Source organism: Carassius gibelio, chromosome B2 (genome assembly GCF_023724105.1).
Source record: "Carassius gibelio isolate Cgi1373 ecotype wild population from Czech Republic chromosome B2, carGib1.2-hapl.c, whole genome shotgun sequence".
Lineage (NCBI taxonomy): Eukaryota > Metazoa > Chordata > Actinopteri > Cypriniformes > Cyprinidae > Carassius > Carassius gibelio.
In genome coordinates, this window is record NC_068397.1 from 3,195,966 (window position 1) to 3,215,850 (window position 19,885).

The 19,885-nt window shown below is 35.3% G+C and overlaps 1 protein-coding gene across 1 annotated transcript in view; it reads right to left on the bottom strand.

Moving 5' to 3' along the window:
- The window catches only part of LOC127951071 (corticotropin-releasing factor receptor 2), a 125,377-nt gene that overhangs the window by 13,652 nt on the left and 91,840 nt on the right, over positions 1–19,885 (bottom strand). Inside the window, exon 11 of the mRNA XM_052548704.1 lies at positions 4,742–4,783. Within this exon, the coding sequence (XP_052404664.1) occupies positions 4,742–4,783 (42 nt within the window). The remainder of the gene's footprint in view (positions 1–4,741; positions 4,784–19,885) is intronic.

The following is a 19,885-nucleotide window of genomic DNA, read 5'->3' on the forward strand; positions in this document are numbered from 1 at the left end:
AATATGAACGTCGAAACAGAAAAAAAAAAAAAAACCCTGCGTGCAATCAGATATTTCGAGATCGGTTTCAGGCCTCATGAATAATTGTAAATAAATACGATATAAATCAGATATGTGATAGTGCAACTGTCCTGTATACAGGCAGATCAGATTTTCTGAGGCATTGCTTTCTGTAAGTCATTAAAACTGTGACAGTTTGGTACAATGTTGCCAAATGCATTCGACTGAAAGTAGCTAAAACTACTAGCTAAATGTCACTAGATGACATCATAATGGCAAATTTAATGATCTATTTAAAGATGAATATGGATCAGTGGGCAAGATGAGAACTTAGATAAGGCTTGTCCAAGAAGTTGCTATATTTTTCCCTAAACTTTAGCAAAAAGTCTCAAAAGGGCTAAATGGGCAAAACCAATTTGGTACTTCTCCACGGTTTAATAACGTCACATGTGACCCGTGTAGCAAAATATGCGCATGGGCTATTTTCAATTACTGGCCAAAAAAATTAAATAAATAAAACAGATAATTAAGCCCTCATCTAGCGATTCCAATGCTCTAAATAGTATTAATTAAATAGTATGAATTAAAATAAATCATCTTTATTTGTACTTTTCTTAGAGGAGTACCTCTAAGAAAAGAACAATAAAAGAAGAGAGGGAATCACTCACTGCACTTCATTGAACTGCTTTTGTAGTTTTAATAATACATTTATTTGTAATGAACAACACACTGAAATAATTTTTACAATTGTTTATTTGTTTTGCATACATTAATGATTTTGTTTATATGTAAAGTAGGGCTGTAACGGTTCACAAAATTCACGGTTCGGTTCGGTTCAATACACTGATGTCACGGTTCGGTTCGGTACGGTTCGGTACGTTTTAGATACAGCAAAAAGAAAAAATTGGCAGATAAATTTCCTTGATTTTTTTAAAAATGTTTTATTTATTAAAACTAACAAAGTATGTGTTTTTTTTTACATTGAACAATGATGGAGCTATTCTTTACCCATCTTCTATGGTGTTTTCTTAGCAGCATACTGTATAAAACAAAAATAGCTCCTTATAAATTTTTTTTTAAAAATTAAATGTAATATTGTTGTAGTGGTTATGAACAAATACAAAGATGTAACTCTTTTTATATGGAACTCTATAACTCTTTATATTTAGTGTGTTTTTACTCAATTGGTTCTCTATTTGGGCTTATGTTTTTTGGAACAAAGCAGGAATTACGGTCTGTCTGAAATGGGCTCGTGAAGGAATATTGTAATGGGGCTCAATTACATTAAGCATGTTCTTAAAACCTGCGTTTTCCACTACAGAGTAAGGTCTCATATCCGCGGCTATAACGTAAATGCACCATTCGCTGCGGTGATGTCCGTATACGGAGCCCGGGACGTCACCTGTAGGAGAAAAAAAAGCAATCCGTGGCGACGGTTTTGCAATCCGTCCCCTCAGTTTATAAACCGTACTCACGAATTCATAAACTGTTCACTCGATTTAACAAATCGTGCCCACGGATTAACAAACCGTGCCCACGAATTTCCAATCCGTGCACTTAGATTTTGTAAACCGTACCCTCGGTTTTTGAATCCGTACCCACGAATTCATAATCCGTGCGCACGCTTTCGCAATCCGTTCCCTCGGATTTGTAAACCGTACTCACGGATTCATGCAGCAAACTCCTACGTGTTAACATACAGTTTTATTGAATATTATTATGTGGAATAGGTTTACAGCAAAGTGTCTTAAGTGATTCTCTATCAAGTGTAGTACGAGGTGGAATACAAAGATTAAATAAGAAAGATGCGCATTAAAATCTTGTTCAATTGCTGATAATCTATAATAGCACTTGATTATTATTGTGCAATAAACCTGGCATTGTGACTGACTCTGGAGTAATTTTTTCCTCTTTTGTAAGTTATTTTGGATAAAAGATTCTTATGCATAACCTGTTTAATAATATATAATAATGATACAAATAAAAATAAAGTTATTTTTTATAATTTTAATTTGTAGGCTAAATAAATGAGTACAAGACAGTAAAAATATTTGTCATAAAATAATTTGTGAATTGCTTTATTTTTAAATAACCTTTGGACAGTTTTGGAAATGCTTGTGTACAATTCTTTCTTAACATGAAGACTTATTTTTGTGATTTTATTATACTAAGCACCACCCACCTCACCCCACCTGCCGGAGTTAGATGCATGTTTCACTGTTAAGTGTAAAATGCGTGTCAGTTTTCAAATCCGAGGGAACGGATTGCGAAAGCGTGCGCACGGATTATGAATTCGTGGGTACGGATTCAAAAACCGAGGGTACGGTTTACACAATCTAAACGCACGGACTGGGAATTCGTGGGCACGGTTTGTTAATCCTGGGTACGATTTGTTAAACCGAGTGAACAGTTTATTAATTCATGAGCACGGTTTATAAACTGAGGGGACGGATTGCAAAACCGTCGCCACGGATTGATGTTTTTTCTCTCCTACAGGTGACGTGCGGGGCTCCGTACCGAGCCTTCAGCGCGTACTGAGTGAGCGAGCGCCTGACTGAGTATCCTAACATAAACATATAAGTTGGTGTTTTTTTTTCTTCGGGGGTGTCAGGGGCATTGCCTGTTACGTCGTTTGGGTTATTGGGCTACCTTGTTGAACGCATAACATTATATTTCACACACCTTTTTTATTTTCCAAATTTAATTAATTAGTCCAACGAACCGTTCGGTACATAATGCGTACCGCGTACCGAACCGAAAGCCTCGTACCGAACGGTTCAATACGAATACGCGTATCGTTACACCCCTAATGTAAAGAGATAAATGTAATTTTTTTGTTTCTTTCTACTGTTTTTTTTTTGCATCTGTTCATATATAAAATAGTAAAGATAAAATAAAAATTGCTATATTGAGATTATCGATATAGTAATTATTAACAAGAATTGAACTGAAGGAAAAATGAGCTTCTTTCTCATAATCAACTTTGATGATTGATAATTTTTTTTCAGATTTAAACAAATCATAAAACATTTTGAAGGTCTTTTCGAGCAGTTAAACTGTTGCAGCTCTTAGCAGGTAGGGGTCTGTGGATGTATAATGACAAGCACAGAGTAATTCCAGCAGTGGGAGTATTATCGTAGCACACCCCGACAAGGCAGGACAGGACAGGAGTGAAAGAGACACGGGTCAATACACATCTGCGACATCTAACAATCTGACAACAAGACGGGAAAAGAGAGGGTTAGAAGAAGCCAACCTTTGTACTTTTGATCGAATTGCCTAGCTTTATATTGAAAAAGATTGAAACAGGGTTATAAACGAGGAAGTTATTTTTACAAAAAAAATTTTTTACAACAAACAAATGCACTGAGTAGGACTCTCATTGGAAATCATCCTTTACAGATTAAGGAATAGTATGACAAAGATATCGCTTTCCTCAGCAGATATTCAAAATAATGTTTTATTGTAAATATGTGATTGAGCTGAAGAATGAACGCTGTCGCATCTCGCAGTCCATCTCTCTCTCTCATAATACTTTACTCTACATAATACAGTGAGCTTTTAATACAGTGATACGAAAACTAATTAAGCAACTCAGCGTTTCTTCATTACTCACTCTAATATGTTGTTTTCAAACTGATAACGGAGGCTTGGGATCAGCTGCTAAAATGTCAAAATTTGATTTGAATCCATGGTGGAAGGAAGTATAGTTCTGCACAAAAGAGGAGTTTTAAAGACACTACATAAAACATAAAACCTAGTTATGACATGAAATGACACATCTGTCTCAGTGAAGAAATATCAGGAGTGATGACACAAACATGCCCTGATGGCACATACCTAAAGCATTATCAGCTGATGATATCTGGCATTATTCTATACAGGCTTCAGACTACCACATTCCCACAGCATCAGAATCAGCTACTGATGCATATGTAATCCCCTGCATGTTTAATTACTAAATGTTTTAGCTAACTTGATAATGCTGTAAGCTATAAATAACAGTGACTCTACTTAATTTAAAATATTTTGTAATTTCTAAAATTTTAAAGTGCCCCTATTATGGGTAATGAAAGGTTCATAGTTTGGTTTTGGGAGTCCCCTCTAATGCCTGATAAAGCAGCATCTGTGAGCATAGTGATTTATTTTAAAAATGACTTGTTTCAATAATTCAGAGTCGACTCTTTCTTTTGAGAGACAATAACTTCATTTACGTTGCACTTTAAGATTTAAAACTTTGCAGGATGTTTTCATTCACTTAGAGCTGTCTTACACTGCTTTGAAACATAATTTTCAAAAATCCATAATGGGGCACTTTAATAGTGTGCACACATTCAATATGTGAGCCAACATATATCTATAAACACACACACACACAAATAATATCAGTTTTACCATTTCTGTTTTGACACAGAAGAGAGAAATCTCTGGAGAAAATGACAGATGTGTCAAGTGATACTGATATTAAGAAGATATCGTTATAGGTGACTGAAGAGGCATCCTATAAGTAATAAAAATGGCCCTATTAAAAGAGCAGTTTGCAGGGTGCTGACAGATTGCCCTGTTCTTCTTGGTGTTTGTGTGCAGCGAGTCAGTGTAAATATCCTCCCACATAATAATAGACTTGGGTGGCAGAAAACAGATAGGGTGAAGGGGTGATATGGCTGTGGAAAGGGCTTGTATATTGATAGTCATCTTCCAGTTCTGTCCAACCATGAAATGAAACACATCATTGACTCACCTCCCCATTAAGAAAGCAGTAAAATACCGACACAAAGAATCCCTGTAAAAAAAAAAAAAAAAGTCATCAGTTAAACAGTCAACTTAATTAACAAAACATTGGTAGATGCAAATAATATATATATATATATATATATATATATATATATATATATATATATATATAAAATGTGTGAATATTTTAAATACGAAAAAATCAATTTAATAAGCCATTGTGATTGACAACAAACAGAAGTCCAAAATCTCCTAAAATGTAATATATTCTGCCTTTTTAGCATGTAAAGTGTCAGAGTATGGTGGTTTAACAAATGGGTCTTGTACCACAGAGATGTTCTCGCAAAAAATAATAAAAAAAATAAAAATACACCACCCCCACCAACAACAAAAGGGCTCCCTGGAACAAAGCTCCATCCATGTTGTTGGCACATGTTGTTACTAAGGTGTCAGTCTCCAGTTCTGAGCACTGACTGCAGTGAACAATCAAAGATTGCTGGGAAATAATGTTCTCGGGGGAAACAAAACTATTTTCCACATGAAGACCTTAAAATATTCATGACAGCAGAAGAGGAGATAGACTTCAGACATCTTTAAACTGAAAGAGAGCTACTTAAAAGGTGGCATAAGACCAATAACGGTCCCCAATTCTCTTGCACAGTGTCTTTCCCAATGACATCTATACAGTTCTTTCAGATGTAAATAGAACTGCAAGTGGAATTATGATACCTTGCACCCAAGGGAAATCACACTGATTGCATAAAAGCAATGGGTCATGCATCATCCCATGTATGACTCAAACCAGCAACCTTTCTGTTTTTAGACTTTACCTAATAACTAATAATTAGAGCTTTACACAATGGACCAGACCTCCCACAAGATTGGCACGTTACAGAGATAGGGATACATAAAAGGATTTAGAGACATGACACAGTTATCCGTATTTCTCCAGTTGTCAGAAATAGAAAGAGGCATACGCTTGCTGTTGCCAATTTGGCGCATCAAGTGTAGACAAAATCACTGATTCATTTGGGTATTATGTGCGTTTGGTGTAATATGTCCATGTCCATTGTAGAGAGTGCAAACTCTAAGTATAGCAACACTTTCCGTTTCACTTCCCATTACAACAACTTGTAGTTTCTAGCATTCAGACATAATGTAACAGAATATGTGACCTGTGCTGGCAAAATGTGTCTGTATGAGCAAAATTTAAAAAATTAATTATTTTAATTTTCACATTCTCCATTTAAATATCTTTAAATGATATATGACTTGTTGTTATTTGGACACAAAATGACTGATCTACAGCTGTCGATTTAAATAAAATTGAGTTTTCTGAAGATTCCAAAGCAAAATAACCAAGAACCATTGAATATTTTCCTCCAGTTCTTTTCTTAATAATAATTACTATATTATTAATCACAATATATCTATTTTTTTATTTTACCTTTGATTTTAAAAATCAGAACAAAAATTTTAATAATTAGTCGTTTAATCAAGAGCATTGATTGTTTCCGTCTTTTCTTTTAATGTATATTATTAACTAATTTTTAAAAATTTGCTCATACAGACTCACACACAAACACACACACACAAACACACACACGCATACTCCTTCTCTCTCTAGTAGTAGTAATAATAATTAATTTATAGTAAAATATATTATTAATAAAAACCTGGTTTATACCACTGTAAAAAATTTTGGGGTCTGCAAGATTGAAACAATATTCATTATTGTAAAATGAGATTGGTAAGAAAACAATATTTTGACATTGTGAAATATTACTGCATTTTAAAAGAACTGTTTTCTATTTAAAAGCAATTAAATGTATTTATTTCCCATGATAGCAAAGCACTGTTATTCCAGTCTTCACTGTCACATGATCTTTGAGAAATCTTTCTGATATGCTGATTTGATGCTCGAGAAAGATTTCTTCTTCTTCTTCGAATTATTTTTATTATGTACTGGAAATGGTTGAGCTGCTTAATGAAAGGTGGATGTGCTATGTGCCTTAAGATGCTGGCATGTTCCATGTCTTGAAATGGCTTTTTTTTTTTTCACAAAGTGGACATACGTCTACAACAAATCCACTACATACTTAGAGAGATATTTGTACACATATTCAGCTGTTAACAAATAAATGAATGTGTGCATGACAGTTCAGCACTCTCCCATCATGTTTGGACTCTGTAGATATGAATCCAGTACATTGCCAATGTATCCGGTGAAGTGTGCAATAGATAAAAAAATTAAGTAACCATTTTAACCAAACTCTCTTCATCTCTGTCCAGTGAGAAAAGACATTAACAGACAAAAAATGTTCTGTGCTTTCAGCTTATGAAGCAACAACACATACAGCATGACATGACTCTGAATCAATGTCATATGGAGATTGACCAGACTCTCAAGCCTCTGGCTCTAAGAGGAGACCATACAGGCACATCTGCAACAAAGTCAAGCTCCAGTGAGCAAACCTTCACTTCAAGGTACATTCATCAGCATGTTCCAGATCCTTCTGGACCCACCTCAGGGCCTCATCTACATGTACCAGATCACTGGCTGCACCAGAAGATCAGTTCTTCATATTCAAAGTTTCATGCTAAATGCCATCTTTCATTTAATTCTTAAATGTGGAATAAGGTTCTTCACATTATTAGTCTGTGAAGAGAAACAAAGTTTTATCTCCCCATAAGATGATGCATTCATTTAGCAGTTGTGTTGAGTTAGTACCTCTTTTGTCTGTCTTTTACATCAGTACAATGTTTTACTACATTTGTGTCTGTCTTGTGTCGAAAAACAGTTAGAGACTCATTAGAGACACATTGTTCAATATCTCACAAATCTTTCAGATCTCACAAATCTCAGTCAGTCCGCTGACAAGTCCCTACCATTTTCCATAATTACATTTTTAATGAAGCAATCCTCTTGAATTGCTACTGTACTGTTAAGGGCAAATTCATTAGCTAGGTCCTGAGTTAAATGGAGGAGGAGGCCATCTGACACACACACACACACACACACACACACTTCAGATGATACTTCACTTCACACGTCCTACCCTTAACCCAACCAGCAGATAGTAATAACAGCAAATGCATATTTGGCAAGAGTCATATTTGCCAGATGTATATTTTCCAATAACAAAAAAAAGGATGTACAGAGTAAGTATTGTATCAAATGCTTAATTTAAGAGCATAGAAGCCTAAAAGGCATGTATGTTTCAAGATAGTGGTCAATGGGAAGTGGTTGGTTTGCTAAATTATATTTTTTTGTTAAATGTGAACCAAAATAATCACAATTAAAAGAACCAAAGACTTAAACTACTTCATTTGAGTTTCACAATTTGAGTTGAATTACTGAAATAAATGAACTTTTCCACGACATTCTGATTTATTGAGATGCACCTGTACTATTAGTTTTTTTTTGTAGATAAAAGACATCTTATAATTTATAGTGAAATGTTTTTTATATTTTCATTCTCTACTTTTTTACTTCTACAGACTGTCTATTCTAAAATAAAATAGAGTCTTGCTGTGACATTTTAGCACACATAGTGAAGGAAATAAATAAATATCTAATAACAAGGGCCTGGACTCCCACATAGACATTAATCCAGTGACGGGCCGCTGATGTTGGATGCTCTGTGTGCCTACACTTTTGCTGCATTTCAGAATAGCAAACTCTCACCCACTCTAACTATTGACAGCAAACTGCAACACAGCAGAGCCACAGTGAGAAATTATATAAATATGATATATTTTTTTTAGAAATGTAATCAATTAGTAACGTGCCACTAACGCTGCTTTGTAACGAATAGATGGTGACAGAGTCGGGAATCTAATTCAAAGCTGCTTTATGATCTTGCATCCACTTCTTCCTTTTCAGCTTTATTTATATTTGCGGTTCAAGAGAGCACAAAGAGTTACAGTTAAAAATAATAATTATTTTGAAATGTGCTACTTGTTTTACCTTTAATTGATTTTAACAAATTAATATTATTTACCCATATAATTCTCTGTTATCAAGAATCCATTCTTGTAACATTAATTGGGCAAATTTGAACCCGCTAATTTGTGCATGACAAAACAATATATATAAATTAAAATAGCATGAAAATTACGTTTCATAGCTGCGTGCCTCAAACTTTACCACATTTAATGATACTCATCATATCCAGTTTACATTGGTACAATGATTTATATGCATAGGGTGTTTTTTGGGGGGGTTTTGTTTTTTATCAGTGGGGCTAGTATAGAAACTGAGAAAATAATTATCACTATTGTTAGCACATTCTCTCTAACGTAATATCTATGCCTATCAGCAAGGTCTTCTGATTCCACTTATAATTTTACTTTGTGTGGAGAGTTGCATGCTTTTTAAAATATAAAAAATAACCTATCTGAATGAAAGTGTTTAGTGGATCCTCTAAGTGAATATTATATTTTCAAAAACTGCATCCCATCTCGGAGCCAGAGCGAAACTGCTGCTCGTTTGTTTGATTTGCAATCAAGCAGTATTCTTCTCTGGACCAAAAACATGCAACAGTGGTACCTGCAGCTGTACAGCTGTATGCTGTGTGTACCATATGTGCATACGTTTTACTCTGCAAATTATTCAGCAGTTATTATGTGTGTCTCTATAATTTGTGAATTAATCATTCTTTTGCATCAGTTCTTTCTTTTCACTGAATTGGACAAACCATTCCCATTGAACCATCTGAGGTGGTTTCTTATGCTCACTAAGGTTTTCTTAGTAAAACAGTTATTTGGATACTTAAAAATGGCTTACGTTTTGAGCCCTAAATGATTTAGTCTAGCCATAAATGTTTTTAGCATGGAATAAAAAGCATTAGTGGAAATATGGGGATGCTGTCACTTGCCTCGCTCCTGAATGAATAGTCTAGATTGAATGAATCGGTTAAATGAATGGTACATTGACTCATAAAGATGGTGACATTGTCACCACCTATTGGCAATTTAAATTCCGTACTTAGAATGCTGACATTATATGATAATTTTGGCTCACATTTAACATAAACCCACCAATTTACTATCTCAACAAATTAGAATACTTCATAAGACCAATATAAACATTTTTTTAGTGAATTGTTGGCCTTCTGGAAATTATCTTCATTTACTTTACATGTACTCAGTACTTGGTAGGGGCTCCTTTTGCTTTAATTACTGCCTCAGTTCAGCGAGGCATGGAGGTGATCAGTTTGTGGCACTGCTGAAGTGGTCTGGGAGCCCAGGTTTCTTTGACAGTGGTCTTCAGCTCATCTGCATTGTTTGGTCTCTTGTTTCTCCTCTTCCTCTTGACAATACTCCACAGATTCTCTCTGGGGTTCAGGTCTGGTGAGTTTGCTGGCCAGTCAAGCACACCAACACCATGGTCATTTAACCAACTTTTGGTGCTTTTAGCAGTGTGGGCAGGTGCCAAATCCTGCTGGAAAATGAAATCAGCATCTTCAAAAGCTGGTCAGCAGAAGGAAGCATGTAGTGCTCCAAGATTTCTTAGTAAATGGGTGCAGTGGCTTTGGTTCTCAAAAAACACAATGGACCAACACCAGCAGATGATATTGCACCCCAAATCATCACAGACTGTGGAAACTTAACACTGGACTTCAAGCTGCTTGTGCTATGAGCTTCTCCAGCCTTCCTCCAGAGCTTGGTTTCCAAATGAAATACGAAACTTGCTCTCCTCTGAAAAGAGGACTTTGGACCACTGGTCAACAGTCCAGTTCTTCTTCTCCTTAGCCCAGGTAAGACACCTCTGATGTTGTCTGTGGTTCAGCAAATTCCTTGACACGTCTGTGTGTGGTGCTCTTGATGCACTGACCCCAACCTCAGTCCATTCCTTGTGAAGTTCACTCAAATTCTTAAATCGATTTTTCTTGACTAATGGAGAGGCTCAGGAATTTCTTCGCTAATGCTATCAGACTCCTAAACAATGGACATTAAACACACTACACTTTAGAGACTCTGGTAGTGTAGGGTTACCCAATAACTCTTTGCACACTGCACTTTTTCATGACAACCCAACTATGCAACTCATCTGCACATTGTTTACATCTCTGCACATCATCTGTATAGCAGTTGAACCATCGCTACACATTATCTGTGTAGTAGTTTAATATATTGTGCAGATTTCATTATTTGTATTTAATTCTTCTTTTTTTCTCTTTTTTTCGGATTTCTTCATTTGTATGTAATATTCTCTTTTTTCATAGTCTAAAAAGAGTATGCCAGACCTACTTTTCACTGCTTGTTGTATGTTCAACTTGTATGTGACAAATAAAATCTTGAATCTTGAATCAATCCTCATAAGGCTGCGTATCTCTTGGTTGTGCAACTTTTTCTTCCACACTTTTTCCTTCCACTCAACTTTCTGTTAACATACTCGGATACAGCACTCTGTGAACAGCCAGCTTTTTTGGTAGTGAATGTTTGTGTCTTACCCTCCTTGTGAAGAGTGTCAATGATAATCTTCTGGACAACTGTCAGATCAGCAGTCTTCCCCATGATTGTGTAGCCTAGTGAACCAAACTGAGAGACCATGTTGAATTCTCAGGAAACTTTTGCAGTGGTTTGAGTTGATTAGCTGATTGGTATGTCAGCATATTCGATTTTTTGAGAATTGGTGGGTTTTTGTTCAATGTGAGCCAAAATCATCACAATTAAAAGAACCAAAGACTTAAACTACTTTCATCTGTGTGCATTGAATTTATTTAATACACAAGTTTCACAATTTGAGTTGAATTACTGAAATAAATGATCTTTACCACGACATTCTAATTTATTGAGATGCACCTGTATATATATATATATATATATATATATATATATATATATATATATATATATATATATATATATATATATAGCTATATATATATATATATTAGGGTTGTAACGGTTCACAAAATTCACGGTTCGGTTCGGTTCGATACGTTTTAGATACAGCAAAATGTAAAAACATCTCAACTTTTCAGAATGCCGCAAGCGCACCGCGGGTCATGTGACAAGAACCAACCAATCAGCTTCATCCTTTCCCGTAACAAGGTTGAGAGCTCAGCCAAGATGAAGGAACAGCTGATCATAGTTGTATATGGATTGCAATTTTGAAATAAATTTAGTAGCAGAGCTACTGCAAGCGATTTTTAGAGCTGCAAATCCATTTATCCTTCGCTGAAATTTCCGCGTCTCATGGAGAGAGCACGTCATTGTTGCTTAGCAAAGACAGACGCCTCATGAGCGCTTCTGCCCGAGCGCTTTGGAAAGGAGGAGAAAGACGCGCTTAGCGTTTTCCACGCGTTTTTAGGAGCGATATGTGAACGGCCCCTAAGGCGCTCGCTCACTCAGCACGCGCTGAAGGCTCGTTGCAAAATGTCTAATGCATTTAACAGACCAGAAATATAAGATCCTAAAATAACCAACAGGTCTGGTGTTTGGGTTGGATTCCCTGTAAGCTATAGTGTCTAAATGCTGCAGGGATAGTTTGCTGCGTGCATGTTTCTCCTTTTTTTCGTCTTTTCCCAGATAGTACTGACGCATATATCCCAGATATTCCCGCTGGTGTTTTTTTTTTTTTTTTTGTATTCCCGCTGGTGTACCCTGTCATGTTGCAGATGCGACATACCGTTGTTTTTTTATCCACCACTCTCTTGCCATCACCATTATAGCTTAAAGGGAATCCAAAGTGCACCCAAACACCAGACCTGTTGGTTATTGGGGGATCTTCTCATTTCTAGTCTGTTAAACGCATTGGCTATTTTGCAACGAGCCTTCAGCGTGTACTGAGTGAGCGAGCGCCTGCTGAGTAGCCTAACATAAACATATAAGATGGTGTTTTTTTCTTCTTCGGGAGTGTCAGGGGCGTTGCCTGTTACGTTGTTTGGGTTATTGGGCTACCTTGTTGAACGCATATCATTATATTTCTATCTCTCTCTTTTTTTTTTTTTTTTTCAAATATAATTAATTACTCCAACGAACCGTTCGGTATACATAATGCGTACCGCTTACCGAACCGAAAGCGTCGTACCGAACAGTTCAATACGAATACGCGTATCGTTACACCCCTAATATATATATATATATATATATATATATATATATATATATATATATATATATATATATATGTACATGTACAAGCATGTATATATGCTATATTTAGTGGCCAAGCAGTTAATGGATGAGTGATTCCATGAAAGTAATAAAAATGTTTGTGTAATCAATTAAATATGACCAAATTACATCAAATTGTAATTTGTGTTTTTCAATAAACTAGATCTGTTGCATAAAACTTGATCTTGCAAAACAATTTACATGCTGTGCAAAAAGTTCTCTCAGAGTTGAATTTAACAATATTTCTGATGTTTTTGTTTTGTTTTTGTGCAAAAAATCCCCCCTCTCTGTGTAGAGTCAGATGAAATCCAGCAGGCGGTCCTGCATGCAAAAGCAGCGTCCTGATTTTCTGGACATGATAACACTTTCCTCTAGCACTTCAGTCCACAAACAGCTAATAAAAAAGGCCTGATTTCCTTACTATATGCCTCTAACAAAATGTTTAAATATAGTCAGATAGTCTGGAGCAAGTCAAAACAAATAAGCCAAATCTACTTATACTGACTGCTTTTTAGTCTAGGCAGAAGGAAGCACTACAAAAAAATGTAAACAGTGGGTTATTTGCATCACCAAGAATAGCTCTTGCTCTCTGCAAAACAGGCCATTCAAAGATAATTGATAATCTAATATGTTTAACAAGTATGATCTTGCCACACTAATTAACAAAACACTATTCAATAAAAAAAAAATATATATATATATATCATATTCAGTGTAAGAGATATAATACGTGGGCATTAGAGTTCTGCTAATATTCCAATGTAGAGAACCTCTGTAGAAAGTGAAATCGCTGCTGGCATTTCATACTGCCTCAGCATGCACATCAAAACGCATCTTGTCAACAGTAATTCCAAGATATTTGTAGCTGCAAACCCTTTCCACCATTTGACCTTTTTTGTAAGTTGGTTGTGGAACAGAAAGGTTGGATCTTCAGTTAATTGTCATGTCTTTAGTCTTTTTTTTTTCACATCAACAAAAATCATTGTCACAGCATCTAATAAAATCATTCACCATGACATATTTCATCAACAAACCAACAATTACAGTCTTGTACATTGTTGGGGCTAAAGCATACACTAAAGTACAAAAGTGGCCCACACAAGAGTTACTAATCAACTGGCTTTTTTTTCGTCTAGTAACTAAAGTAATGCATTATTCTTTAATTTGCAAGAAATATCTGTGAGTTACTTTTCCAAATAAGTAACGCCAGTTTTTTCCAATTTATTGGCTGGCATCGCAACTGAAAGGTTTGAGCTGCGCCCTCTACTGTACAGACACGAATTTACATTTCCTTCAGCCTAAGGCTAATTAATCTGTGTACCATTTGGGTTTTTTTTACCTAAAAATTAAAAACTACAATCTTGAACTCCAATTAAAAATCTGAATGAATTTCCTTACTAAAACATGTGGCTGCATAGTTTTAAAAGCAGAAGAGAAGTCTACAAAGAACAGTCTTTTATGTTTTTAGTGGTTTACCTCCCTTTGTGTTTCATAATCATTTTTAAGGCAGTTAAGGCATCCTCAACTCATCATCTAGCTTGTCATTTCTGCAAGGCATCTAAAAACAGTTGCCAATAAAACTTCATACCTGACCAACATTTCATCACCAAGGATGTTAGAGCAAACGGGTCTGAAATCATTTGAAGTTTTGGATATTTTATCTTTCCTACAGGCATTACTATGGCCTCTTTGCACAAATGAGGTATTTTTTGAAGATTAAGCGACTTTGGAAAATATTATAGGAAACAGGATCCAGATGATCTGTACATATTCAGTAGATGTCCTCCAGTCTTATCTGGACAAGAAGATTTCATCACCTTGCTCTCTTTAAAACCTTGTATAACATCCAGCAGATTCAAAAAAAAGTTATTACACTTATTATGAATGGTCTCAATCCATTAATTTCACTGGTAAAAATCCTCCACATCAAATCTGTATAAAATGTATTAAATTATTGTACTAATTGTTTATCAGACTAATAATCAATGTTATGGGCATTACTCTTACTCTTAGATCTACCTGTAATATTTATGCTCTCTCATACAGATCCAAATCTAGATCCCTCTTGTCTATTTATTGTGCAGCAAGATGTAAACTATTGCAGTGGTTCTCCCGGAGAATATCCAACTGTGCACATTTTTTATGTCTCCTTAACAAAACACTTCTAATTCAACTCATCAGTTCGTTAGTAAGGACTTTGCCATCCTTGATCATGTGGTTAACAGAAGCATGGCAGAAGCTGCCAAATTAATTCAAAATAACCTACAAAGCTAAGCTGTCAGCTCCATCATCAAACATTCAACCAAGAAAACCAGTCTGCCATAGTTACAATTTATAGTAGATGGACAACCGGAATGGGTAATACAACCGCCAGAGGGCCGCGGTGTTAACTGCAAGTCATTTGCTTGTTAAAATCATTCCCGAAACTACCATCAGGTGGAGCAAAGGGATGGATTGCGAACTGAATGTAATTGTAAAATGTTGGTTTGTAAACAGAGATGAACGGACTAAGTAATACAACAATAACATTATAATATAACATTGTAACATCCTTAAAAGTTTTAGTTACTTGATAATATTAGAAATGTTTAACATTAAATGTTTGATTGTAATTTTCATTTTTGTAGTATTCTTATTTCTTTTTTTATTCTTTATTGTTCTATTTATAGACTTGTTTTATGTGTTGTGTTTGTTTTTGAAGTATATGATGTGATGAGGGTGCATAATGAATGAATGACCATATGAATATGACCATATGAATATGCAGGGGCGTCGGGATGTGGGGGTTTTAACACCCACACTTTTCCCGGTGAGAGGGTTCGACACCCGCACATTTTCGGCAATTTTTCAGCAGTTTTGCACAACGCCTTACTTACAGTCGTTCCTCCATTTCTCTGACCGCTCTGTGTCTGTCTGCGCTCGCCGCGGCTGCCTCCTCCCCCCTCCCTCTCAAACTTGACACCGGCTTTGAGTGTGATCGGCTGATGATTAGCTGTTCTGCCTTAAGTCCCGCCTCTCTTGGGGTGTTATCGGTCAGCTCGTGCTGAGGAGGTGGGAACTTATGGTTATTTACATCTCCCTTTTCCAGGTACTTTGAATGAGTGTTTATGCTTTAGAGGTTTTTAAAGAAGCTTGATATGTGTTTGGGAAGATGTTCTGTTAATCGTTTTGTTGACATGTCGAGTGTTTTCGGTATTATATTTAGTTTTTTAGACTAATGCTAATTGCTATTATTGGGATATTGTTTGCATACCTGTTGAAAAACTATGAAATAAAAGTGTATATTATTTTAATGTTTAAAAACAGTAAATTGTTACATTATTTATACCACCAGAGAAAAAGCTTTTTGTGGGCGTTTTTTTCTCCCCTTTTCTGATTTTGCGTTTTTTTCTCCCCTTTTCTGATTTTTTTTCTTCTTTTTTTTTTCTTTTAATGTAGGATAATTTTTTTCCCAGCCAAACGCTGCAACCCGGAAATCCCGCACAGTGCCAGATAACTTTAAGCCCTGCATTTTTTACCCCTCTGTCAATGTGTTCATAATTTTTATTGTTTATAAACAAACCACATCCATCCCCCACACTTTTGAAAAGCTTGCTACGCCCATGTGAATATGAAACAAATTGTTTATAGCTAAGCCTATATTATTATATACTGCAATAATATTTATCCATTATAATTATATATTTTTATTTCTTGTTCTGTTCTGATAAATTTGTTACATTTAAAGGATTTGTTGTAAAGTGAAGGGAACTAAAAATATCCTGTTGGTACATTAGCCTATAACATTATTAGGCCTGCGGTATTATTTCTGAATGTAATAAAATGCAACTTAAATACATGACTTATATTTTTTTCCCTTTCACAAATGTAATTTATTTTTTAGCATGTTTAAACAACAACAACAACAACAAAACCATGAAGCAAACGAAAATGGGTAATAAATAGGTTAAAATCTGTTACTGTGGGTACAAAAAAATTACAATGTATACTTAGGAACAGAGTCTGGGCCTAATCTAGGCTATGTTGTTAACTATTTACAAGTTTTGTGTATGTTGTTATAATGACTTTGTGCATCACATTCACTTTGCGTGCTCTGGAGCAGAACCTGCCTCCCGCGTTGCTCAGCTGTGGAAGATCTCAAAATGTTTGATATAAAGGTTGCTGTCCAATTTTATACAGGAATTGTTCATTTAAAAAAATCTAATTATATTGTTAGTTTTATGACTTTTTCATCCTATCATGTTTTACGAGATGTATTCATTTCCATTTTGCAAACCAAGCACACACTTTTTTCTTTTTCTTTTTTTTAATCTATTATTCGTTCACATATCTCCTACAAACTATTTTTTTAATTTTATTAATTTTATTAATTTTATTTTATTTAATTTTTTTTTAGGAAGGTGCCACTGTCAGGGGAGTCAAAAGATAATTACATCATCATTAGAGTTGAAAAAACATTTATGTAGGCTACAATTATTCTAAAAAAATTTATAAATAAAAACAAATAATTGTAAATTTTACCATTATAGAACTGCGGTAGTAATTTAGGAGGTGAAAAGACTGTGACATTACAAATGGCATGGGATTTTAAAGCATAACAAGGTCTATGAAACGTCAGTCAATAAAGAATTTTTTAAAACAGTGGCACTTACAGTTTTGAACAAAAATATTATTTAAACCATATTGCCTGTGAATAAATAAAATGCATACTTTTCAATGAAAGAACACTTAGAGAATGTAGGTTGCTTCTGGTGTTTGGATTTGTACTTCAATATAGCCTAATGAGGTCCAAGTTTAAGAATAGCCCACATTAGGTTTCTCTCTCTCTCTCTCTCTCTATTTAACAGCATTAATTTACAATGAAATACGTCTTCCTTCAGGTAGGATGAATGTTTTCCTTCCTTGCTAAATGTTGGGGTCATGATCAATAATTTGTATTCGCCTCAAACTGATTTTGTAAAGTAAAACCGCGGACAGTGAATCTGGGTCAGTTACCGCGAGTCACGCTCGCTGTTAAGCGGAAGCAGCTGACGGAGGATTCTGCTTGGTCTTAAAGCCTTCCGCAAACGCCTACAACCACAAACAACGATTTTCACAAAAATAATGATTAATTATCAACTGATAATTTGTTATTATTATGGTCTGATGAAAACAATAATATGTGCTGCGAGAAAATAATGAATGGAAAGAATATGGCTGCTGTGAGTTCCTCGTGGCCAAAACACAGACCGAATTCAGTCCAGCTGAAGGGGGTTGGGATTTTTTGGGGGTAGTTCTGTAAAGATTGTGGGGCTTGAAATAAACGTGAATCTCTTGGTCTTTCATATGGACGGTGACTTATGAGGGTTTCAAACTTGCCGAGCAGGTTTTAGGCAAAGTAGAGCAATTGCATTGTCATATTGGTTTTAGGACAACTTTTTATAAGTTGGTTTTGATCCACTTCAAATGTTGACTACTGTAGCGCAAAATAGTGTATTAGTTATTAGAACTTAATTTCAGAGGAAGTTGCCTTAACTAAAAAAAATCCATACAATATTCTCACAGAATATACCCTATTCATTACCCATATATTGAACCATCTCTTTATGTTTTTCTAAATCCCAAATAGAGTCCAGACATCAGTAAAGTATCCATCTATGAACATGTTTTATAGGCTATTTTAGATTTGGGAAATACACATGGATTACAGACGTGAAAAAAAAAAAAAAAAAAAAAACACCAGAGGTTTTTGGAGACAATATATTTTGTAGACTTTATGTGATTTACAATGAACAAACCAGAAGCAACGATATCTACAGAGAAGGGTTGGCCATTCTCAAAACATAAAATAGCATTTTTTGTGTTTCAGAGGAAAAAATCATGCATCTCTCCATTACGGACCAATCTGAAAGCAGAATTTATGCAAAGTGTATAAAATGCTTTAAAATCTTTAACAGGGATGTTTAGAGGGTATTTAATAGGTCTGTCTCCACGTAAGATTTTTCTAGTTACTAGTCGTTCATTTGACCTTATTCAACTAATCGCAGGTTTATATTAAATTTACATCTATCATCCATAATGAGCCTTAAAGGGACAATAAGTAACTTTTTAGGTATTTTATTATCTAAAATCAATATTTTTATTCATAAATATGCCCTCAATGGTGTACAAATACCTATGCCAATGTTTAAACTAATCCTCGTAAATGAAGAATTTATTATCTTTATATACATGGGACGGGTAGGTCGACGGAGGCTTCCATGTAGTTCCGCCATCTTGCAAAACTATAATAGCAGAGAGGGACAAAAAGTACTAAGCCAACGCGTTTCCACAACGCGTTTATGGTCAGAGCCAGAAACGCAGGTGCAGAGCAGTGAGAGGCGCTTGAAACTGCACCGGCAAGTTTAAAAGTCTGGATTGCATTCTTATTATGGACCATACATATGCCGCACCACAGGAGAAGTATACATTGTCGCCAAAACAGTCAAAAATAGAACGTAAAAGGAAACGTGACCGTAGATTACAGAAAACAAGAGTTAATGTCGGGGAAGCTTTTTCTAGGTGGAAAGAGCTAATGCTATAAAGATTTCAAAAGAGACGCTGAAGTGGCCAGTTTTCTTCTCGACAGGTAAGTCAGTGTTACAGTCTATATTACAATATTTTTTTATATCTAACAATGCACATTATTCAGAAAATATAACGAATAAAGAAGACATAACTACTAATTACAATATTTCATGTTTTCCACAGTCAGTAATTCATACTGTAACATTCGTTTGTTTGTTGTCATGTTGCAGTTTGTTTGAAATAACACACCTGTTCACCTGAAGGAAAACTCGACGAAGTGCTATTAGAAGACATCCCGTCAAAGCTTTTTGGTACATATCGCCTACCGTACATGCAACGCGCATTTGAAAAAGCGAGGCGCTGGAGAGCAAAATTAGTTTGAATGCAAAATACAATTTCACCACTAGATGGGAGTAATTCCTACTTAGTGTCCCTTTAATATAATATGATACACATCTGCATTTAAATGTTGCTGCAA